This window comes from Channa argus, chromosome 4 (genome assembly GCF_033026475.1).
Source record: "Channa argus isolate prfri chromosome 4, Channa argus male v1.0, whole genome shotgun sequence".
NCBI classification, from domain to species: Eukaryota; Metazoa; Chordata; class Actinopteri; order Anabantiformes; family Channidae; genus Channa; species Channa argus.
Window position 1 is genome coordinate 9721230 of NC_090200.1, and position 23598 is coordinate 9744827.

General features: G+C 38.7%; 2 protein-coding genes across 6 annotated transcripts; both read left to right on the forward strand.

The window, feature by feature from the left end:
- The first annotated feature begins 357 nt into the window (after positions 1 to 357).
- Positions 358 to 7412, forward strand: hdac10 (histone deacetylase 10). Of its 3 annotated transcripts, none has more exons than XM_067500875.1 (20): positions 361 to 544; positions 1341 to 1475; positions 1589 to 1685; positions 1844 to 1941; positions 2854 to 2958; positions 3032 to 3100; positions 3191 to 3317; positions 3474 to 3539; positions 3625 to 3684; positions 3755 to 3844; positions 4131 to 4237; positions 4332 to 4399; positions 4922 to 5162; positions 5336 to 5426; positions 5538 to 5623; positions 5883 to 5939; positions 6028 to 6109; positions 6430 to 6618; positions 6713 to 6872; positions 6981 to 7412. In XM_067500875.1, exons 1-20 carry the CDS (start codon positions 486 to 488, stop codon positions 6986 to 6988), a joined length of 1995 nt encoding a protein of 664 aa, XP_067356976.1. In that variant the 5' UTR covers positions 361 to 485; the 3' UTR covers positions 6989 to 7412. The 3 variants fall into 3 exon arrangements, 2 of the variants coding, with proteins under 2 accessions (XP_067356976.1, XP_067356975.1); XM_067500874.1 differs by having other exon boundaries at positions 362 to 544; positions 6978 to 7412; XR_010914139.1 differs by lacking the exons at positions 6713 to 6872; positions 6981 to 7412 and having other exon boundaries at positions 358 to 544; positions 5538 to 5708; positions 6430 to 6488.
- Positions 7413 to 7656: 244 nt separating this feature from the next.
- On the forward strand, positions 7657 to 23380 carry parvb (parvin, beta). 3 transcript variants are annotated; one of them, XM_067500877.1, is made up of 13 exons: positions 7657 to 7920; positions 15336 to 15425; positions 15761 to 15831; positions 15916 to 16018; positions 17624 to 17764; positions 18921 to 19036; positions 19529 to 19587; positions 19721 to 19740; positions 20197 to 20258; positions 20351 to 20419; positions 20645 to 20746; positions 20841 to 20913; positions 22746 to 23380. In XM_067500877.1, exons 1-13 carry the CDS (start codon positions 7806 to 7808, stop codon positions 22820 to 22822), a joined length of 1098 nt encoding a protein of 365 aa, XP_067356978.1. In that variant the 5' UTR covers positions 7657 to 7805; the 3' UTR covers positions 22823 to 23380. The 3 variants fall into 3 exon arrangements, with proteins under 3 accessions (XP_067356978.1, XP_067356980.1, XP_067356979.1); XM_067500879.1 differs by lacking the exon at positions 7657 to 7920 and adding an exon at positions 10831 to 11148; XM_067500878.1 differs by lacking the exon at positions 7657 to 7920 and adding an exon at positions 12884 to 13114.
- The last annotated feature ends 218 nt before the right edge of the window (positions 23381 to 23598 follow it).

Below are 23598 nucleotides of genomic sequence, written 5' to 3' on the forward strand. Positions count from 1 at the left end.
GAACATTCTAGGAATGAGAAGCAGGAGAAAGGAGACATCCTAGCACCACAATAATTTAACGTTATTTATTACAGTGAATGTGTTTCATTGTAATTAATAGTATTAATAGTTTGGGCAAACAGGATTAAAAAGAGAAAAATGTTGTGTTAAGCTTTACTGATGCTCAGAGGGGGGTGGGGGGGGGACCTGTTACAACATTTATACATACAACATTTATATATATATTTACAAAGAAGGAATGGAGCTATTTGTTATTCATAAACTAAATATAACTCTATGACTAACATATTTCTTTAATTCATGACTAAAATTAACAGCGGATCCACACAGTTGGCGGCGGTGATCCATAACGATGCCTCATAAACAAGAAGAAGAAGAAGACTTTGGTCTTGGCACTGTTGACAGTTTTAGGTGAAAGTCCATCGGCGCTTGTCGTGCACAGTTTATACCAGTGCAGCTCGAGTGATCTGTGATAACTAGTGAAGATGGGAACTGCGTTGATTTATGATGAGGAAATGACCAAATACAAACTTCTCTGGGTTGAGTGAGTGGATACTTTTACGTTTCAAGATGGTCAAGTTAGCTAGCGCTCAGTTAGCTACATTGCTGTAACTGTAGGCTTTACCTCTGGTGAGCTAATGCTAACTGCTGCGTACAAAATAATGAACTGTTTATCTTTTTTTACCGCAAAAAACGACCGTTTTTAATTAAACAATACTAAATAATTACACAATAATTACAATGAAATCCATTCTCTGTGATTGATAACGTTAAACTATTGTGGTGGTAGGATAAAATGTCGGAGCCTATGGTTTCTAGTACGGTCCGTTAGTGAGGGACACCCACAAGTTAGCTTTGCGAGCTCCAAGCTAACTGATTTGTTTACATGCCTTTAATAACGATACGCTGCTTAGTATTCTCACATGATTAACTTAAAGTGATCACAGCACTCATTAATTTTATTAACAATGTGGGTTTTATCGCTGCTCCGGCTCTGCTCTTTATGTTCTCATTTGTTTTGAACCCTAATTACGCCTAATCTTTGCTGTTTAACAAAAGTGCAATGCTTTTGTTCATGAGATCGATTTCGATTCTACAGCATACACTTCCTTGTATTAATTTAATGTAACCAATGAATTTATGGAATTATTAGTATCTTGTAGGAACTATAAACCACATATACTATATTGTTTTTAATCTGAGTGTCACATGCTTACAAACAAACTCCTGACTGAACCACAGATGCACTAGTGAACATTCACTAATCCACATAAACATCTTGAACACAAAATTCAACACATAATTTAAACATGAGTTTGAAATATTTTTTCTTTCTCCAGTCCAGCATGTAAGATTGAAGTCCCTGAGCGTCTGACAGTGAGTCATGAAGCTTTGGTTGAGACTGGTATGGCTGATCGTTGCATCTCCATACCTGTCCGTGAGGCGACGGATGCAGACATCCTTCTTGTTCACAGGTCAGGCTTAATGCAAACTCAAGGCTCCAAGACCTAATTTATTAATTCTTGTCAACTGTGTGCAATATATACCTCATATCAGTTAGATACATGTACTTTGCTAATTACAACAGTGAGGAATACCTGGAAGGAGTGAAGACGACTCCTTACATGACCCTTGAGGAACTGCAGGAGTTCACCCAGCAGTATGGTGATGTCTACTTTCACCCAGTTAGTCCTACAAGACAGAGACTACAACTACACAACTATGCTTGTTGCTCAGTAGCATGTGTCATTCATCCGGATATCATGTTTGTTTGTTCAGATGTGGTTAGAGGGACAATGAAATAAGGTCATTTCCACTCATTGCTCTCTCTTTGCTGTCCTAGAACATCTACCACTGTGCCAAGCTGGCTATAGGAGCCTCACTGCAACTGGTGGACAGTGTTATGACGGGAAAGGTGAGGAATGGCATGGCTCTGGTCAGGTGAGGCTGTTAACCACTAACAAACAGCAGTTCTTATTTATACTCTGATGCTGCATGGTGTATATTTAAGCCTTTCTTGTGAGGAATATTGCTGCTGATTGTGTTGCTTTTGGTGTTCTTGCGCATCCTGGAAAACCTGAATTTTTTTCAGAACATGGCGTAAAAAAAACTGTGCCAAATAAATAAAAGACAATGATCCGCTGTGGAAACCCTGAACTCACGGAATAAGCTGAAAGGACAAGAAAAAAAAACGTTGAAAAAGGCTTTGAACATGTAAAGTTGGTGTACGGAGTGTGAACTTTCTGAATATATAAAACTTACTTAAATTTACAGATTAACACATTAATCTGTGCAGAAATTGGGATAAAAAAAAAATAAGTGAGTACACTTTCAAAAATAATGCTATGAACACACAGATCAGCCACACTGAAGAGAAGTGAATAGCATTCATTATCTTGTTATAATGGCACCTGTCATATTAGTCAGCAAATGTTGATGTGTTCAAAAGAGGACAAAGGGGTAGCATGAAAATCTGAGTGACTTTGACAAGGACCAAGCTGAGATGTCTGAACAACTGGTCCTCGAAAACAACAGGTCTTGTGGAGTGCTCTTAGTATGCAGGGGTTAGTACCTACCAAAATTGGCCAATGGAAGGGCAACCTGTGAATCTGCAACAGGGTCTAACATCTGTGCTGATCAAACATCTACTAGGCGTGTGGTTAAATTGTGGCTGATCAGAGTAGGGTTAGTCCATTAAGTCCAGCAGAGGTGAAACACAAGGGAATGGGGAGGTCAAGGAAAACGGTTATACAAATGCTTGGCTCTTCGAAAGATGTGGGCACTTTGTTTTGTGGAAACTTAAAAGAAATTAATGGACACAGCTATTACATTTATATCACCTCTGTTTCATAGGCCACCAGGACACCACAGTATGCGCAGTGCTGCCAGTGGCTTCTGTGTGTTTAACAATGTGGCCATAGCAGCTCGATATGCCAAGCAACAATATGGAGTTCAAAGGTACAGTAACATGATATTTCACCTGTTTATTCTGTGAAGAGCTACAGTGTACAATTATTTACTTTGTTTTCAGGGTTTTGATTGTTGACTGGGACATACATCATGGTCAAGGGGTACAGTACTGTTTTGAAGATGATCCAAGGTGAGCGCTTGCTAGTGGAACGGTCCTTAAGTTCCTATGTGGAGGCTGTTTCATGTTTTAATAACTTCTATATGCTGCATGATGTTCCAGTGTGCTGTACTTCTCATGGCACCGCTATGAGCATCAGGATTTCTGGCCTCAACTTAGAGAATCCGACTTTGATAGTGTCGGCAAAATGAAAGGGGCTGGATTTAATGTGAATGTGCCGTGGAACAAGGTAAATATCCACAGAATTACTTTTCGTTTTAAGTTGTAAATTGTTTAAACTGTTTTTAATGTTGCTTAAAATGTTTGCAAGACATCAGTTTTTATTGACCTGAAGAAGATGATCATGGAAAGAGAAATGTCAGATTATTCCATTTTCCTTGTTCAGGTGAAAATGCACAACAGTGACTATCTCTCAGTCTTTTTTCATGTCCTTCTGCCAGTTGCATATGAGGTGAGACATAAAATTAACATTTTGCTACCACGTGGTGCGATGAATTAGACATGATTTATATGAACTTTTGATTGCTGTGTCACAGTTTTCCCCGGACTTGGTGATGGTGTGTGCAGGCTTTGACTCAGCCATCGGTGACCCTGAGGTAGTAAATATAAATGACTATAATAACTGGGACTTTGTATAGGAAACTGATTTGTGTTTGATATTTTCAGGGTGAAATGTGTGCAACCCCAGATATATTTGCCCACCTCACTCACCTCCTGATGAATCTCGCAGGAGGCAAAGTGTGCGCTGTGCTGGAGGTCAGTTTGTTTTTTCCAGGCTAAATGAAACATTATTTTTAAAATCAACACAAACGTATGAAACAAACCACTAATTTCTTCTAATGACATATCCACATCCTTAAATGACTAGTTAGTTGTTTACCTTTATTTTACAGTATTGTTTTCAAAAATGGCCAATAACTGCAACCACAAGTGTCCAATCTGTTCCTTCATATGTTACATGTTTATATTCATGTGACTCTTGCATTCTGGGAAATTACTACACAGGGCTGCGTAAAAGCCTATATTGTGTGAATGTTTCCAGGGAGGATACAACTTGACTTCCCTTGCTCAGTCCGTGTGTCAGACAGTCCAAACGTTGCTTGGAGATCCTGCACCACGACCTGCAAACCTTGGCAGTCCCTGTAAAAGGTCTGTCTCACTATTTGTAGTATTTACATTACTTGTATAACTTTTTGTTTGTTTGTTTAAAATAGCAGTAGGAAAAATTATGTTTCTCTTTCAGTGCACTTGAATCCCTTCAGTGTGTCCGATCAGCTCATAGACAGTATTGGACCTGCCTCAAACATGCAGGTATAAGATCCACATAAGTGTTTTTGGACTTTTCCTTGAAATGTTATTCGGCTGATTAAGTTTTGCAGTTATATAACAGAGTCACGATGGAAAGGATCAAATGAACGCAGCAAAAACAAATACTATCTTATTTTTATTCCACACATTGTTCTTCCTGGAGCCTACAATACAGTTGTAAGTGCTAACAGTTTGGCTGGAGACATGATGGCAGCAGTTAATGTAACCTTGAGCCATGTGCCTTAAGCACAGTCTAGGAGGGGGCTGCAGAAACCCACTTCTTTCTAAGTCCAACAAGGCTGACTATCGTTGCCCTCTTTGTAACTTTTTGTAGCTCATTTTGTAGCCACAGAAGACTTTTTACCACTCTTTTTATGTGGAGTAATACTTTCTTATACATGAAAAATAAAATTGGTGGTTTTCCTTCAGCCCGTATACTGTACCTGCCAGTGGGATGGCTAGCAGTACTTCAGCAGTACTTCTGCTTTTAATACCTCAAAACATTAGTTGCTTTTTTGTCTGCAGCTGATCTACCCACTTCTGATATCAGCACTAAGCGCATTAAATTAAAGGAAGAAAAAGAAAAAATGTTTAAAGGAGAACAAGATGAAAGCACAGAAGAAAAAGTGTGGACACAGCCTCCGAAACGAGTCACTCCTCCTATCCGGACCGCTGTAGTGCTTCCAGATGGTGTGACTTGCCCGGACCAATGTAAACGCTTCAGTTCGTCCGCAGATCCTGACCCACTAGTGGTAAACAAACTCAGGTAGGCGGCTATGGCTGTAACGGTTAATTTCACTTATTATCCATAGTAGTTCTTCCAAATATTAACAGTTCCTCATGTACTCGAGAATTCTGAAAGTTATTTGTTGAAACAATTTCACCATATTGATTAGTCATAAATGTGATTGCTTTTGTTTTTTTTGCCCCCACAACAAGGGAGAATTACCTGAAAGACGGGGATGACAGCAATGCTCTCGCAACTCTCTCCAGTCTTATTGGCCTTGCAGATAAAATGGAAAAAAATGAGGTACAGTTGGGATATTGTTTGTATCTTCTCTTCTCGAGTGTTTCTGTAGTGTGATGAGTTGCTATCATGAGCTGCAGGCTGAGATCATTATGTTTAATTACTGCCTCTCAGATCTGTAGTGGCTTGGTGCTCGTCCGTGACGTCTCCATGGCGATGATGTGTGTTGTCCAGCATGCTGCAACTGCTCTCAGTAATCGGTATAGCAATGTGGTGCCACATCATACTGGATTTTATATGACTAACCCTTGTCTTTGTGGACGTGTTCAACAGCAAAGAAAAATGGTTCAGTATTTTTGAAAAAATGTTTTTCTCATTTCTGATACAAAGTGCAGTGTTTTAACAGTTACCAGACACCTACTGATTGACATAACAGGTTTATAGTGTCCAAAGATTAATTAGATTGTTAGATTAGATTAGCTTTCAACTAACAAAAGCCCCAACTTTGTCTTTTTTCAGGGTTTTAGTCGTGTGTGTCGGAGATGGTAAAGTCCAGAATTACTGCTCACAAGATGGGTAAATATTATTTGCGCTCATGTCAATTCAACATTGGGTGGAAACGTCTCTGCTTGCAACACGATGACAGTAATGTTTTCATATTCAGGAAGACACTTGTGGTGCAGTTCAGCAGCAGGAAGTCAGAGGAAGAGGAGAGCAGATATTACATTCCTGTGTGTCTGAAGAAGGTACCATGTAGAAATTACATTTGAGATTATTTGTCACCTCAAATTTTCTGTTTACATATATGACTGATGTTAATTCGGAATTACTGTTATTATCCCTATTTTTTAATTGTACATTTAATATACATGATCGTTAAATTCTCCAACAGCATGTGATGTTAAATATTTGACACTATAGATTCTGGCCAACACAGCACAATTAACCCATCTTATGGAATGTGATGAATTTATATTGCACTTTTTACACTTAAAGTATGTGCATGTATATTATACATGCAGGAATAGTGTGTTTCTGAAAATATTAATAGAAAAACATCTCACAGGGCTGCAGTGATGTGCCAGGGTTCATACACAGCATCTTGGGCCTCCTCCTGCCTATGGGGTACGAGTACGACCCTGGTCTGGTTGTTTTGGCTCAAATGCCAGATAGTGGGATATGTGACAGTGTGTGGCAACAACTTATAGGTCTGCTGCAGGGCCTCGCTCAAGGCCACATACTTGTACTCATGAAGGTATGAAGACTATAGCAAGGAAAGTCCTATCTAATTACCTGATGTTGTGGAAGAAACAGTGCTTGTTAGTTGACTTGTTATTTTTCTATTTCAGGAGGATGGGAGGGCATGTGTTGGACCCACAGCCTCCTCCCTACTTGGGAACGCTGCCCCCTCTCTGGGGCAGCTTCATGCTTCTCTACCTGAAGATGTCGAGGCTGTGGAGAGCTTGAGACACAGGCTGGAGGGCTACTGGAAACTACTGCAGACCACAGGTAATCTGCATCACACGGTTACACATAATATTACATTCACGGAGCTTTAAACACAAACTGCACTATTTAAATTTGTTTACTTGTACTTTTGTCTCCTAAAAATAGCAGCAGACTAAAGGAAGTGATGATCTCTGAAGCCGATCCTGCTCCTGTTTGTAAAACAAATCAGATGCAGCTCTTCAATAAATGTTTTGATATAGTTTTGTATTTTAATTTTTTTCCACAGCTTTTAATGTTCAAATGTTCAAAGCCTTTTTTGTACACAAACTGGCCTGAAGTTGACTGTATTTTATTACATACATGTTTTGGAGTTATTGAAAATATTGTGAATCTCATTATTGATCCATAAAGATTTTAATTAATTCAATGATGTGACAACTTATTCTGCCATAAACATTTTCTAATGCTTTAAAAGACTGATTGGATGAATGTCGATGAATCATGATTTTTGAAATTTGTAAATCTGTAGCAGTTTACATGTTGAAAACATGGTCTGTGTTTGGTTAACAAGTTCAATAAAAAAAATTTTTTTTAAATCTAGACCTTTTTAATGCTGTTATTTATGCAGTCTAATACTATTTTAATCACTGTGACTGGTGAAAACTATGTGGATGGAAATAGCTAGAATTATTTGCACTAAGGAGGACGCACCACCTCACCAAACCTGTGCGTGGCGCTGTGATGACTCGGATGAAGCTTTCTCCTCTCACATGATGCCCCCCACCCTCCACGTCCACCCCCCCTACCCTCCATCACCACCACCACCCCCCAACCCTCATACCTCATGGTCCTCTCACACTGTGGGTTTAGGTCTTTACGCTGTGATTGAATCGCGCACCGGTTCCCTGAATGCATCACGGGGAGGAGTGACAGTTTCATCATCAGCTCAGGGACAAGAGAGAGACAAGTCTCTGTAGGTCCACACGTTGAGAGATGTCTTTGACTCCGACCACATCTGCGTCCTCGCAGTCCGCAAAGATGAAAAAAGACGAGTCTTTTCTTGGGAGATTAGGAGGAACCCTGGTCCGGAAGAAAAAGTCCAAAGAGGGTGAGTCCAATAGAAGATGACTTACATAATGAAATGTCTTAATTTGTTTCCCCTTGATACGTTTATGTCCTACGTGATGCAATCACATGATGCTCTAATAAACTGTCTTCTTGGGAAATAAGTGGCAGCTTAGTCATGAACTGTACACATGGTTATCAGCATGTGTTTCCATGGCTATCGCATTTCCTGTATTTAGTTTATCATATCTTTATGGGCTCAGTTTACTTGCTGTAGAAATCAGCATAGACGGTCCCTTAATTAACACCTTGTTAGTTGTAGTGTAATTTAGTCGCTTATATAAAGGGGGTTTCTATAAAGAAATATTTTTTAACAAAAGAGAAAAAGCCACTGAGCAACTTACACAGGCATTTAATATGAGGGAATAAACATAAATAGATCAGAGAGCCAGGACAGGGGACAGGAATTCAAGGTTATGAGGGCAAAGGTGAGAGATCCACTGTGTTTGGGCCACCAGAAAGCTCCAACTTTAATGTCCCAGTTTTTCCAAGCTGGGTGACCAAACTATTTTCTGCCCCCAAACAGGTCATTGACTGGTAAAATGGACAGCTGCAAAGTTTAAACCCTGTGTGTGTGTGTCTGTGTGTGTGTGTGTGTGTGTCCTATCTGGCATGTGTTTGTAATCTCTATTAAGGGAGTGCCACCAGCAGGAGCACAGAGACATTTAAATTGTTTAGGAGCCTTAAATTCCACAGTTTACCTCTAAAACTCCAGTATCTCCACTGATTTTTATTGACTTTGTAATTAAATGCATAGTTTTAGAACATTGGTGGATCAGGCTGGATGCTGGTGTTGGGATTACATTATTTTTGTTGATGAACTGGTGCAGCTTGACACATTGTTTAAAAGCCCAGCTTATTATAGTGGAGTCTCATGGAGGAAACATCGAATGTCAGATTTAATTTTAGTCAAGGAGAGAAAAACTTTAAACGAAATGTGTGTGTGGTTTAGACTTATAAACACAGTTAGAATAAGTCAGCCTTTATATAAATGTTCAGAAAAAAAATCAGTAGATTTGTTGAAACTGAGAATAATTTCTATTTCTAGCCTTCATAAACTTAATACTATCATATTAGAATGGAAAAATTCAGATTATTGCAGTGAAAAAAGGGAAAATATAATGGGGTTAAAATAGAAACAGTCCAGGAAACTAGACGAATGAGACGAAGATGTCGTCCAGATCCAACATAAGGACGATGGACAGAGCTGGGACCCATAGTCAAAGTAAAAACCTGGTGATTCCTTACATGGCTGGAGTGTTGGAGAAGCTCAAAAAGATCTCCAGAAAACACCACATACGTGTTCACTTTAAACCCACCAACACCATGAGACAAAGACTTGTCCACCCTAAAGACCAAACACCTAAACCCAAGAAGAGCACCGCAGTGCAGTGAAGAGGTCTCAGAGCTCTACATTGGAGAAACCAATCAGCATCTACACAAGAGGGTGGTCCAGCACAGGACAAGCAACCCCTCAGGACCAGAATCAGCAGTGTACTTACATCTGAAGGACAAAGGACACTTGTTTGAGGATGCACACATTTTGGACAGAGGATACAGATGGTATGAGAGAGGAATATGTAAAGCCAATTATGTTCCCATGGAGAATTTTTCTCTCAACAGAGGAGGAGGCCTCAGGCACAACTTGAATCCCATTTTTCATGCTGCTCTTTTATCCATCTCCAGGTAGATTAAGACCACTTCACACATCCACCAAGAGGGCCATACCTAACGATCATCTTCATGAGTCCACCCAGTTCCCTCCTCCTCCACCTTAACGAGCTTATTCAGGCCGGGGTTGAACAAAGCCTTTTCTGGATAAGGATATAACTGGGTTCCCCAGCCACTTTATTCAGACTGAAGAAGCTGCTCGGATAAGTAGCGAAACGTTTCTAGCCAAGGAAAAGAAGTCCAGTTGACATGAGTCAATCTTTGGATAACCAAACCAGGATGACTGAGAATCTTCACCGACATGAGAGTGGGAGTTCTGGTGTAATGAAAGAGTTAGAAAAATTGTCTTCTTGCTTGAACTCGTGGTTAAGGCTTCATTTGCCATGTAGTAATAGAAATTATAGAATTATTACATAACACATCTTGACCAAGAGTCCTTCATTTATAGTCAGATATAATCCAGTCCACACTGGAAAAAAGAAATGTAATCTGTTTTGTGTAATCTGTGAGAAATTGTACATAATATAGTAAACTGGGGGTCTTAATAAGCAATTGAAACCCGTCACAGTGGGTACTCAGAAACTGTAAAGTCTTTTTATTATTCCTCTTCTCATAGACAAAATGCTCAGTCGGGTAACTTAAAGTGTAGACATGGAAACATAAAGGGTGTTTTTATGTAGTGCTGACCCTTAATGAACAATGCCAATGTAAAAGTTTATAGCTCCTCTATTTTTCAGACTCCACCTTTAGCCAACATGACAACACGTCTCTAAGCCAGTGCTGTAAGCAATTAATTGTGCAGTGTGAACAAAAAGAAGCGAGTGTTGAATGGAAATGTTCACCTTCAGCTTGGGAGTTAGTGCAGTGGCCCTGTGTGGTCAAACTGGATGAAAACTGAGCTCAAAGAGACACAATTGTATTCGTGTTAGGGTTAGTAAACAGAAAACAGAGTAAAAAGGTTTATTTGGAGTGGGTGTTTTTGATGGAGACCGTTTTGCTTACATCCTGACATGCTGTGGTTTTGGGTGTGGTGACACTCTCTGTTGTTTAAAGGAAACACTCAACTCAGAGTAGTTGCTTCACAATTTGCTGAATAATCATTAATTGTTCCTCAAAGATAGGGAATTCTCAAATTATGGCGTCACTGCTTAGCAACCACACACATATTTTCGTAGCATATTGAGCTCACGAATCCTCTTAATTTCTTCGTTGACTTTAAATGGGATAGAAAAATGCTTAGTCGACATTAAAAAAAAGAACATGTCCTGTAGATGCTGGCCTACTGTTTCATGCCTGGTTTTGTGGATCCTGATAAACTTGAAAGGAAGTCTGCGCCTGTCTGACAAGACACAAGCCCCGTTGTCAGCAACAGGCAGTGCTGGAGAAATAATAATTTTTGTGGGAGCAAACACATATAGAAAGGTCTCAGGGCACAAGTGTCAGGACACGTTCTCACTGGATTACATTTATATTAAGAGTGTTTTCACTCAGAAAAAACGAAATAAGTAAAATACACGCTCTAGGATGGATGCTGATAATTGTAAGTAGTTTTCATTCTGTCCTGAGTTTAGTTTTGCTATTCATACATCACTATACCCAGAGTGAGTACATTATACATGAATTCATATCTTGTGCTTACAGCTTTTAACCACTTTAAACTTGACTTTAAAATGTAGCTTGCTGTGAATTCATATTAATGCAAATACAAGTAATTAATAGTATTGTTGCTTTTTTTGTTGCTTAATAATGCTGACTCTACATTTATGCTTTTATTGTTAGTGGCCAAATAAAGGGATTCTCTGATGTTCTATGCATTTAAAACTAGAGTCAACTAGAGAAAACTAGAGAGTTGTTATCTCCCATTGTATTTAGATTACAGCATCATCCAAAAACTGATCAGAAGTAACTATGTACAGTACGTTCAAAACTCACATAAAAGTGCAAGTTCTTGCCCATAGTAATACTCATAATAAATAAGTATCTGCTCTTAAAACACAGTACTTCACTGAGATGCCATTTAAAATGCATTATACTGTATGTATTTCAAAATTTACAAAAACAGCACAGGTTATAAAAGTTGAGCAAATGTTAACCACTTCATATACCGACAGTTGGTGAATCCATGGTTTTGTTTTTTTAATTAAAAAATTACTACCTAAAGCTGTAAAATATGTGTTGTCAAGCAAAAGTAACATTATCTTCTCAATTGTACTGGAGCAAAAGTTTTATATATTAGAAATTCTCCAGTAAAGGAGGACCTCAAATATGTACTTTTGTGTAAATATGTACTGAAATTGGTATTAGCTCATTTATATGGGCTTCAGCAATATATTGACAGACATGGTAACACGGATTGCAGTACAGAAACGACAAAGATTCTTGTGAGATACTGTAAGTTTATTATTATTATTATTATGTTACGTGGTGTCTTCACCAGGCAACCATGATGTTTATTTATATATAGAGAGATATAGATATAGATATATCTCTATTGAAGGCCTCTGTGGAAGTCACTTGGTGATGCCGTCATGTTCTGGCTGTTGTTACTCACTGGTGCCTGTGTTGGCATAAATAACTGGAGCTATATTTAAGGTCCAGTCTGCCTCATTATTTATATCTTACCCCCTTATGCCACAGTGGTGCACCTCCCCCCCTTGGAGAAGTGGAGCCATACGAGACGAGGTCGATTTGAATCTGTTTTACGCTGTTGTTTGTGATGCACCGTGATTATCCTTAGCTCATTTTACCCTGCAAAGCAAGAGAAATCTGAACGCTCACTCTGTCCCTTTCAATATGTTAGCTTGCAATATACTGTGGAGCAATGAAGCTGCATAAGGTAAATCACCTCGACAGTTGGCTTTGGTTTGTAGAATCAGTCTAATTCTCTTAACAGGGATTCAGCCACTGTCTGATTGATTATCTACTGCAGGAAAACATATTAAAGGCTGCTTTCACATGCTCAACGAGGAGGTAACATATTACTGTTAACGACTGCAGCTCAGTTTAATAGTCACAAAACAGGGAATTGTTTGTGTGATAAAACCCTCTAGTAGGGGACAAACTAACCCATGCTGGGGTCACAACGCACATGATACCGTCAATTAGTTTATCTCGACAACACTACTCCCGTCACATTTTGGCGAAGTGAGGTTACTGGTTTGGTACAGTAGGACCTCTTTGATATCTCCTTCCTGTTTCTCACACACACACACACACACACACACACACATTTACACACAAGCCCTCGTCAACATCTCCAGTAACTGGACTGCAGAGGTGGGGTGGAGGGTTGTGACAGAAATAAACACGTGATGACGCCTCTGCCACTGCTCAGACCCCACGGACTGGGATTCACACACACACACACACACACACACACACACTCACTCACAAGATCCATGCACTTACTATTTACTACCTTCGCTCGCTGCATTCAGGAGGGAATCCAGAGCTTTATAGTAGAGATATGGCAGGGCTGCTGTGTGGGACCAAGAGGAAGAAACAAGGTAATATGGTTTTAATGTTTGACTTTAAGGAACTTAGAACATAAATGGGGAAGCAGAACATGCTACCTTAGTGCAGAGAGGTTTTAAATATGTTGAGACGTCAACCTGTGTGTACTGACCACTGTGAAATGTATACACTGTAGAACTGTGTATACGAAGGGTATATATGAAGCATTCTCGTTTGTGTGTAGACGTGTGGGTGAAGTTGTTTGTTGCGTTACCCTTTTTTTATAAATGTGCTATAGTAAATTATTTTGTATAGATTTAGCATTTTAACACACTTGACTGTGTGAAGAGCTGAAGCTCTGTCCAGCTTAGGGCAATGCAGCAGTAAGGCAGTGAGATGGACCCAGAGGGAGGAAACAGCACAATTATGATGAAATGCAGCCTGCTCTGTAATTACGAAGCAAACTGCTGATCTGTAGTGAGATTCGGGCCCCGAGCCAGTGCTCGGCTTTTATAATAAGCCTGGATCAGATAGGAAACCTGTGGGGACCCTTTCTCCGTGGGCAGGTCTGTACATCCTCTCATTGTAGTTTTGTTTTGAAGTTGTGATTTCAATCAGTTTGTGGCATAAACACACAGAGATTCACAATTTGACCCATGCTTTTAAAGGTAAAAAGCCGAAAGTGGACCCTGTTTTCCAGACAGACTTTATAAATGGCAAGCAAATCAAGTCAATGCTTGATTTGCAGAACGCTGACTCTGGTTCAGTCTCTTGCAAGTGTTATAAATTGAAATGCCGGATGATAAAAGCAACATGGCCATTAGGGGAAGAAAGGCCAATAAGTGTTTCCTCAGCGAGAAGTGAAAGTAGCACAAATTGATTTTATTCAAAGCTAGATTCAAAGTGTGTGTCTGTGTCCAGTCACTTTTTATTTAACTCTAATGTTCCCAGTTTCAAGATGAATTGAAAGAGTGTACCACATGTTTAGACTCACAATCTACTGCAACATGCTAAGATACATGCTAAAATGACTTGATTATTTGAAGTACAGTATGTTATTACAATTAAAATGCACTAAAAAAGAGGAAGGAGCCTCTAAAAAGGTGAGGAAGTGTGTGACAGCTTCGCTTTGTCTTATGTGGCAAAGCGTTTATGCCAACGTTTTTACAATGCACTCTGCACTTTACACTTCATAATGCTATAATGTGGCATGAGGACATAAATTATTGAGCATAAACAGCGTTAGTAAAGGCTAAAAATATTTGACCCAGGGCATTACATAAGTGGCATTAAATCACATCTCACCCTCACAGGAAACATTTTGAGTGTGGGTTCTGTATGTTCACCTTGATTCAGAGTGTTGTAATTGGTAACCAGATATATTTACATTCTGCAAGTGAAAGTTGCACAACGCGTTTTAAATATACTTCGATACATCATTACAGCCGTAAATCGTCCTCTCAGAAGGGTATAGTTTTTGATGTAGGCATGAATTTGCCTACGGGGCACAGGCACAGGGTCCCCCGGGCCAGAGCATCTGTATGAAGTGACTGACAGGTGTCAGTGTTTAATTTTACGTGTTTGAACTTCACAAGGTTCAGTTAAAAGATCCAGAATTACCAGAAAGGGATGAAAGATGACCCAAATTAGACCAACGATGTAGCCTTAAAGGGGCAACCGCAAAGAAATGATCAGATTTAGACACAAAACAAAAAGAGACAAACCCCCACAAAAAACACATGACGGCCTTGTTTGTAGTTCTTTTGTGTCTTTGGGTTTGGGGTACTAAGGACCGGAGTGGGGTCTGGATTTATTCAACTGTAGGAGCAGTTTGAAGGACGTCCTGTGATTTGTGATGATATCGAATTCTTTTGCATCATCATAGCAATAATGATATTACATATACTTGAGGGTTGGTAAATATAATAGAATCCAAACTAACCATTAGCTACAGCTGTCGCGTAAATGTGGTGGAATAAAAAGTTGTCTTTCATTCTCACGTGACTTGATGCTGCGTTGTTCTTAAGTACATGAATGAGTTATCTTCCTCTAATGATGGTAAATGAAAAAGACTCTTGAGTATAAAGTAACGATAAAAGCTAATTTGTTGTCCCTGTAAAACATTTGTAAATGGGATTTTGCTTTGATTTAAGTTTTACTCAGACTAAATAAAGGACAAAGGTAATTGCTACAGAGGACGAACACAAGGAATTCAATCAAATGTTGTGAATGTAATTATCCAAATGCGTGTGTGGGATGTTTGTGTCTCTTCAGTGAGCAATCTCAACGAGGAGGGGAAGATTGCTATTAATGCTCCCATGCTTCCCCCGGGGTCAGACATCCATCCAGAGGACACGCTGTTGGGTACGTAGACACACAATAAAACACAGAACTGAGACAATGTCTGTTGTGATAATTTCCTGTACGTGTAAAATGTTATCTGACACGTCACTGAGTTCTTATAGGGAAATGTAATTATAACACATGTTGACTAATGGGGATTTTGTAGGTGCAGGAAATGAAAGTGGGTGGGGTGCACATGTGTCTTCAGACACCATGTGAATCAAAAGCATCACAAGAACATTGTCTGCTTGTATTTGTGCCTTGAGGTTTTCTATTATGTGACATAAAATTGACTGCAAACCTCCACCCTCACGTGTCCTGACCCGTCTTTCTTTCTCTCCCATTACCTTGATCAGAGGAAAACGCTGAGAGGATCATGTTAGACCCAACGTCACGGGAAAATCTTAAATTCAAAGATCTACTGAAGGTGATGCCACCTCAGCTGCACTCTGAGCATCAATGGGGTGCATAGGAAAGGAAAGGGGCTCATTGTATTTTCCTGTGTGTCCAGGTCCTGATTGACTGGATCAACAGTGAGCTGGAAGAAGAGAGGATCATAGTTAAAGACCTGGAGGAGGACTGTTATGATGGACAAGTGCTCCAGAAATTATTTGGTGAGAAAGTGCACTCTTTGTCCCAACCTTTTTGTCTTTTTGTCCCTGAAGTAACCTAAGCCGTCTCTGTAGACTGGCAGCACTGAGGTGCTTTAAAGTTGGACTGCAACAAGAACTCAAATCCCAAACACCTGGGACAGTTATACCATGAATAATTTAGGGTCCCATCCATTAGTTGGTGCAGCCTGAGGCTCCAGTATGTTGGTTTATCCTGGGTGTTTGGTGCCTGACAGAGGTCTATGACCCAAATACTACAGTTAAAATAAACTTAAAGCTGACACTGGGCAGCTGTTCAACACACGATTAAAGTTACCTGCTCTTCAGTTTGCCAGTTGTGCATTTAAAGAAGACCTAATGTTTTCTAGCTGTAGCAGTAATTTGGCAACAAGTATACTCAAGTGTGTTGAATTTGTAGTAAAATGAATAATGACAATTCACTTAAACATTCATCTTATTTAGAAAACATTTTAATAAATCTATGATCTTACATTCAATAATCTGTCAAACATGGTTCATTAGCAGCATTATTGTTGTTTCCACTGTGATAACGTCTCATAAGGCTTCATTTTGCAAAGGGCTCCCCCTTGTGTCTGTACTTGTTACAACAGGCTAAAAAAGGAGGTTTCCAGATTCCGCTACAGACCCTGTAAACATTTTTGACACCAACTATGCAAAATAACTACTTAATTTTGATTACCACCAAATAAAAATGACACAATAACTGCAAGAGTGATTGAAATAACCATATTTAAATGGCTACAATGGCCCAATAGATCCTGTATAGATCCTTAAATGCCTCCACTTAATTGGCTCTCGTGTGGTTTTTGTGTAATCAAATTCCCTCTTCAGCTCCTGGGTTTCTCTTTCTGTCTTCTTTTTTCATCCACTGTACAAACACCAGCTAATTATTTCAGCCGGATTAAAATGAATAAATAAATAAAATCATCTGTCAAACATGCACAAGAATAAAACTTCAGGAAGTTTATTTTTGAAATTTCCAAAGCTGGCTGATATGAAATCGGGCCGACGTTTAATTACAGTACATATGTTGTTCAAGTGTCAAGAACAGCACTTAGAAAACACACAGCAGGAAACGTTCTTGAAAAACAAGGTGTGATTTCTTCAGTTGGGTTAAAGTCCTTTTTTAGCTTTCACACTCCTTCTTCATCATCTGGACCTTATGTAATTTTAATTGTTTTACTGCATCGGTGCCCGAATCGAATTCCTTTTTATATCGGTGTTGCTGGTACATGTTTGTTTAGTTTTGTAAAATAATACTTGAGCCCACGCACTTGACATAAGCCTCGTAACTCATTTTCCTTACTTTCTCTAACAGGTTCTCTTTTTTTGTCTGCATTTGTACATTTTCAAGATCATTATGTCCTTGTTTACCAAAGAACATAACCCACACGAACACAGCAGTGAAAAACATTTTGTTCTGTTGTTGACTTCAAGCATTTTACTTTTTGTTCCTATCCAGTTTCTTCACTTAAAATATGCTAATCATTTTCTAAGCCCTGAGTCCTATTTAAATCACAGTCGCTGTAGTACTGTAGAGCTTCCTGATACTGAGATCATCTCCTCTGTCTCACTTGTCTCTGTCAGAAAAGTTGTCAGACAGGAAGCTGAATGTGGCTGAGGTGACCCAGTCAGAGATCGGACAGAAGCAAAAGCTTCAGACGGTTTTGGAGGCTGTTAACGAACTGCTGAGGCCTCATGGCTGGAGCGTGGAGTGGAGTGTGGACTGTGAGTTTTACATCAACTAGTGATTTTCTGCTTAAAGGGGAACCGCGGGGATTTAGTATGGCACTGCCACAAGGCTGGAGAAATCGCAGGTGACAAAAAGCACTTTGAGTGGCAATAGGTAGAAAAGTGCTGTATGTGCGCACACACACACACACACACACACACACACACACACACACACACACACACACACATATATATATATATATATATATATATATATATATATGTGTGTGTGTGTGCAGACCATTTACCATTTAAACAATTTCCCTATTAATGATCCTATAGTTTTATGTCACAGCTGCCTCCTTTAATTAGTTTATCCTCATTGATAACACGATTTGCTCCGGTAAACTGCGACACACAGCACTTCTCCAGTCATTTTCAGTTTGACCTCTTGAGGTTGTTTGCAGCTTTCATATATACAGTCTTTGCTTTACTCTTTTTGACATTTCAAGATAAGGGCGTGCAAACTTTTTCCCCCAACTATAACTGAAAACACTGGGTGAATACAGTATGCAGGGTTGGAAGGGTTGTGCGATGCCTTTTTAAATGATGAATTCAAAAGAAGGAAATTAAATTAATTTGTCGCGTAGGATGTGTCTAAACACTACAGAACAGTATTGTGTTCTTAATTTGCTCAACACTGCAATGTTTATCTGTCCCTAGCGATTAGTGATTCACGTGATGAGATTTTAATTTTTTTAGGAGTTGGACAACTTGCCGTCAATGGCTGTATATTCCAACGCAGCTGTCCAACGCATTTGGACAGACAACTGGCTGAGCTTCATGCTGGTCTAAGCTGTTAAAAACCTCCAACTCTTGGGGGAAGATAAATTGGGCTCCAAGCGGCAATGTTCGCTTTGTGACAAACATACTGAACTTTAGAGGAAAAGTTGGTGAAATTTCCCCCTTTAAGTCATCATTTATTTTCTTCATTTGCATTGCAAATGATATTGATTTAACCTTGAGCAGTGTAAGTCTACAAGGATTTCTACCAAGGGGGGAGTCGTTTTAATTAATGCTCATTAGCTTTTCATCTGCAAGTTTGTTTTCCTTATGAAAAGCAGCAACTAACACCTTTCTTCTTTAGAGTTTTTTTTTTCATGTTTCCATGAAAGAGCTGACAGTTTTATCCTATTACTTAATGTTCCAGCGATCCATTCAAAGAACCTGGTGGCTATTGTCTCTCTGCTGGTCGCTCTCGCTATGCACTTCCAGGCTCCCATCAGATTGCCTGAGCACGTCTCTGTACAGATCGTGATAGTCAAGGTAAAGCTCGCATAACATGAACACTGATAGTCAATATGTGCAGTGATGTAGGCATAAATACGCAGAGAAGAAGCTTTTATTTGTATATTTTTTGTTATGTCTACTTAAACAGAACAAATCAGGCACCATGAACTTGTCACACAGTTACAAACCACGTAATGCAGCTAATAATAAATACAGCTCAAAATTAAGGACAAACAAATAATACAAATTCAAATATATATTTAAAATACATTGAATTCATCCTACAAATTACCTGAACTGTAAATGCCTTCAAACAACCACAAGCAGTGTCAAACTACAAAACAGCAAACAATCAACATTTTTTGAGGCTCATTTCAGTTCATACCTGAAGTTAATGTCACACTTAATTTTTTTTGTCATGCTCTTGTCTGCACATGTGTGCATAATGTGTATTAATATTACGAAATAATATTGATTCATAATGATTTACCATGTAGTAACTACAGCAGTTTAATTTGGTTTGAGCAGAAACGAGAGGGCATCCTTCAGACTGCTGTAGTGACCAAGGAGCTGACCAGCACCACAGAGTAATAGCTGATATAATTTCTTTCTTTAATGTATTAATACTGTTTGCTGTTGTATCAGGATGCTATAGATTCCAACACATTGAATGCAAAACCAAGTAGTTTTTTAAATTCTCTGTTATATTTTTCTTTTCAGAATGATGATGGGACGATTTGGTGAGTTTTCCAAGTTACGTTAGTTAAAAAAATGCCTTTGTTCACTTTCTTGCTGACAGTTAGATGAAAAGATCTTCATGTCTGTACATAAAATATAAAGCTGGTAGATGGTTCGTTTAGCTGAACATAAAGACTCCATTCAGGAGGGGAACAGACAGCCCAAGTCTTTTAATAATGGGTAATAAAATAGTACCTCCAACACTTAAAACTTTTGTTGTTTAATCTGTTAAGTGTAAAAACAAGTTATAGTTATGGTTGTGACAGAGCCAGCTATCTGTTTTCAGTCTTTAAGCTTAACTTAGCTAACTGTCTGCTGGCTTATAATTGCAGAGTGGTATCAATCTTCTCTTCTTTAACCTTTACCACAATGTTAAACTACAAATATTTATATTTAATATATTTAATATTTAACTTACAAATATTTATAACCGAGAAATTCTGTCTCCTTTAAATCAGAAAGAGATGCGTTTGACACTTTGATGGATCATGCACCTGACAAGCTCAATGTGGTAAAAACGGTAAAAAACAGATCAGTATTATCCCTTGACATTTACGTTTTTTTTAATTATCTAAACCTTAATTATTAATAATGAATTTGTCTTCTTACCAGTCGCTCATTACCTTTGTGAACAAACACCTGAACAAGCTGAACCTGGAAGTTACTGAGCTGGAATCTCAGGTAGGAGTCTCCTTATGGTAGCTGTAACTGGGTAATAAGCTTAATAATTGCTGGTAATTAATTATTGGTATGTCTGTTATTTAATAGCTCTCATTTCCACCCTGGATGCGCCCTGTACATGTTGATAATTTTAAATGGATCCAATCAGATCTGCTTATGCAGTTTTAATATCATTTGTGCTGTGTATCTAACTGCAGCCTGCTGTGTGTAAATGTGTGTGTCCAGTTTGCTGATGGAGTTTATCTGATTTTGCTGATGGGACTGCTGGAAGACTACTTTGTACCTCTGTACAACTTCTTTCTCACCCCTGAGAGCTTTGAACAGAAGGTGATTTCACTCCCCAAAAATGAAATTTGTTGGATATTTGGAATATTTTTCTTACTCGATCTGTATTCTAAGTTTCCAATTTGTTTTTCCTCAGGTCCACAATGTCACTTTTGCCTTTGAGCTGATGCAGGATGGAGGCCTGAAAAAACCAAAAGCCAGACCAGAAGGTATTTTATAGACAGAGATACATTACATTATTATAAGATAAGGTAAAAGACTTATTTTCCAGAAGAGGTTTTTTGGAGCCCGACCAAGATTGCAAGCATCTTGACTTGTACAGATGGGGGATACATTAGTGAAGCATATATATTAGAGGTTGTCCAGTAGGTGGAAACCTTGTCTCATCTCTACACCACACTGATGTGTGGATAGTTCAATCAGCCTAGAGCTGAATACAATAGCTCATACACAGAGAATTAAAAAGACTTCAGGTAGGTTATAAATCTAATGATCATTGGTTAAAACCTGTTTTTGTTGTTGTTGTTTTGTTGTGTAGCATTATAGCATTTGAGAATCATTTCAGAAATGATTTTCAAGGATTTCTAAATGAGGAGGTATCCTTTGTGCTCTCCTTGGTCACGTACTGACACAGATTACTGCTGTGGATGTCTGTCTGGCAATTAACAGGGCGAGACTAGTAGTAAAAGCCAATAACGTTATGATTGTGTAGGGGCAGCTTTATGAATCATCTGCAAACCCTGCTACAGGCAGACACATCTCTTGCCTGCCATCTGGAGAGGCTCTGGACACTGTAACGTGATATATGAGAAAAGAACTTAGGAACAAAATAACTTCTATATAATATCATTCTACGATATGATAAATTAAAACAAATAGAATTAGGGTGGGCTCCAGCAACAGGACAATCGTCTTAGTTACTGGGCGATATTAATATTCCAAAGACATACAAAATGACATGTTACAATGTACAATACAATAAAATCTACCACTTGTGTTCTAAGTCCGACAGAGACATTATAGTAATGTAATATAGTGTTCAAAATGGGTTTTTATTCAGTTGACTCAGATTTGACACCTTTGACTCACCATCCTGTATAATTTTCTCAGTTTCATTATTTCAAACTCTCTGGAAATAGCAACCAAGCATATAGTGTCACATAAGTGACAAACACATATTTAAAGAATAATATGTTAGCTACAGTTTAAGCATGTGTTCGTTTTCTCTCCATGATTTATTAATGCAAAGGCTTTTTCCACGTCAATCAAACATTTTCCAGACTAAGCCAAGTATCCTCCCCTTTTTTTTTTTTGCATAAACCACTTGCAATCACTACTTGCATTTTTTTTTGTAATAACTGAAACCATTATACATATTATCCTTATACTGTAGCTGCATGGCTGTATTTGGACTACAGAATACTGTATGTGCCCTGGTTTGGAAAGGGTTTGCACAGGTTTGTGCACATCTGCAGGTTTGTCATAAATGAAAGTAGACATCCCAAAGCTGTTAATGATATCAACACTGTCACCCTGGCTATCAGGGAGATGCAGATGATAAGGAGCCATGCTAGTTTAAATGGGAATGCAGTGTCAGGGCTAAAACAAATGGTGTCTGTCTGGATTCACTGACATAACATCTAATATGTGTGATAATAAATTGCAATAAGCAAATAAACATGTATGTAGGACACATTGGTTCTGGAAGAGCAAAGTATTTTTGTGCCTCTCCTGGTAAGATGTCGTGTAATAAATCATATAATAATCACTTGCAAATTCTTGGGAGCTATTCTGGGCTCCAGTTCTTTTCCAGAATTACAAATAACTTTATGATTGAATGTAGTCCAACAGCAAGAGCCTCTGTTGCATTGTAAATGTGACTTTATTGTAGCACAGACCATTTATTTAGTTCCACGGTGTTTCAATAATCATAATTTTGCCATGTCAAAGGTGTAAATATTCTTCCTTGAAATTTCTCAAAGCAGTTAATGCTTGGTAAATTCTAATAAGTACTGATTTGTCTCCATTTATTTTTTTATAGATGTTGTCAACCTGAACCTCAAGTCCACCCTCAGAGTCCTCTACAACCTTTTCACCAACTACAAAAACTCTGAATGAACTTCTCTTGCTTCACCAATATTACGTTAATATTATTTAAATGCTGCCCTGTGCCTGTGCTCACATTATGCAATACAGTCTGGACACTGAAGGAGACCAACTGGGACTGAAAGTCATTATGTTGGACTTAAAAAGACCCAGAGGGAGTAGCCTGAAAAAGGCTCTGAATGCTAGCGTTTAATCTACCCCAAATGTCAGTATTTATTTATTCCTTCCTCAAATGTTAACTGGTACCCAGGAAGCTCTGTTCCCTTTATCCCTGCATTTAAATATGCATCCGTCATGGGAAAATATATGAACTGAGAACTATAAAACTGGAAAACCTTTGTGTGTAAGTTGATTGTCCGCCACCACAGATTAAGAAACACAAAAAGTTTGGTTGATGCTCTTTTTATAGTAGGTCTAATACATTTTTGGAAACGTGTTTGCTGAGTTAGCTGGAAGATAGGATTGATGCCACTCTTATATTTATATGCTAAATATTAAAATGTACAACCAGAACTAGTTATCACAGTTGGCTAATAGTAATCTGGATCTATTAAACCTGCTTTAAAACACCTTCTGCCTTTTGGATAATCTAAAAGCAAGGAGGACAGACCACAATAAAATTTGCCCAACTTTTGTTAGTTTTCAATAACTTTGTTTAGAAAACTACTTGCAATCCATACTTTTACATGCAGTACATAAGTTCAAATTATTTGCAGATCCGATCGCATTCACTGGAGTCAGAAACTCCACTACGATTCCATTAGCTTTGGCTGAACTGGTTTAAACTG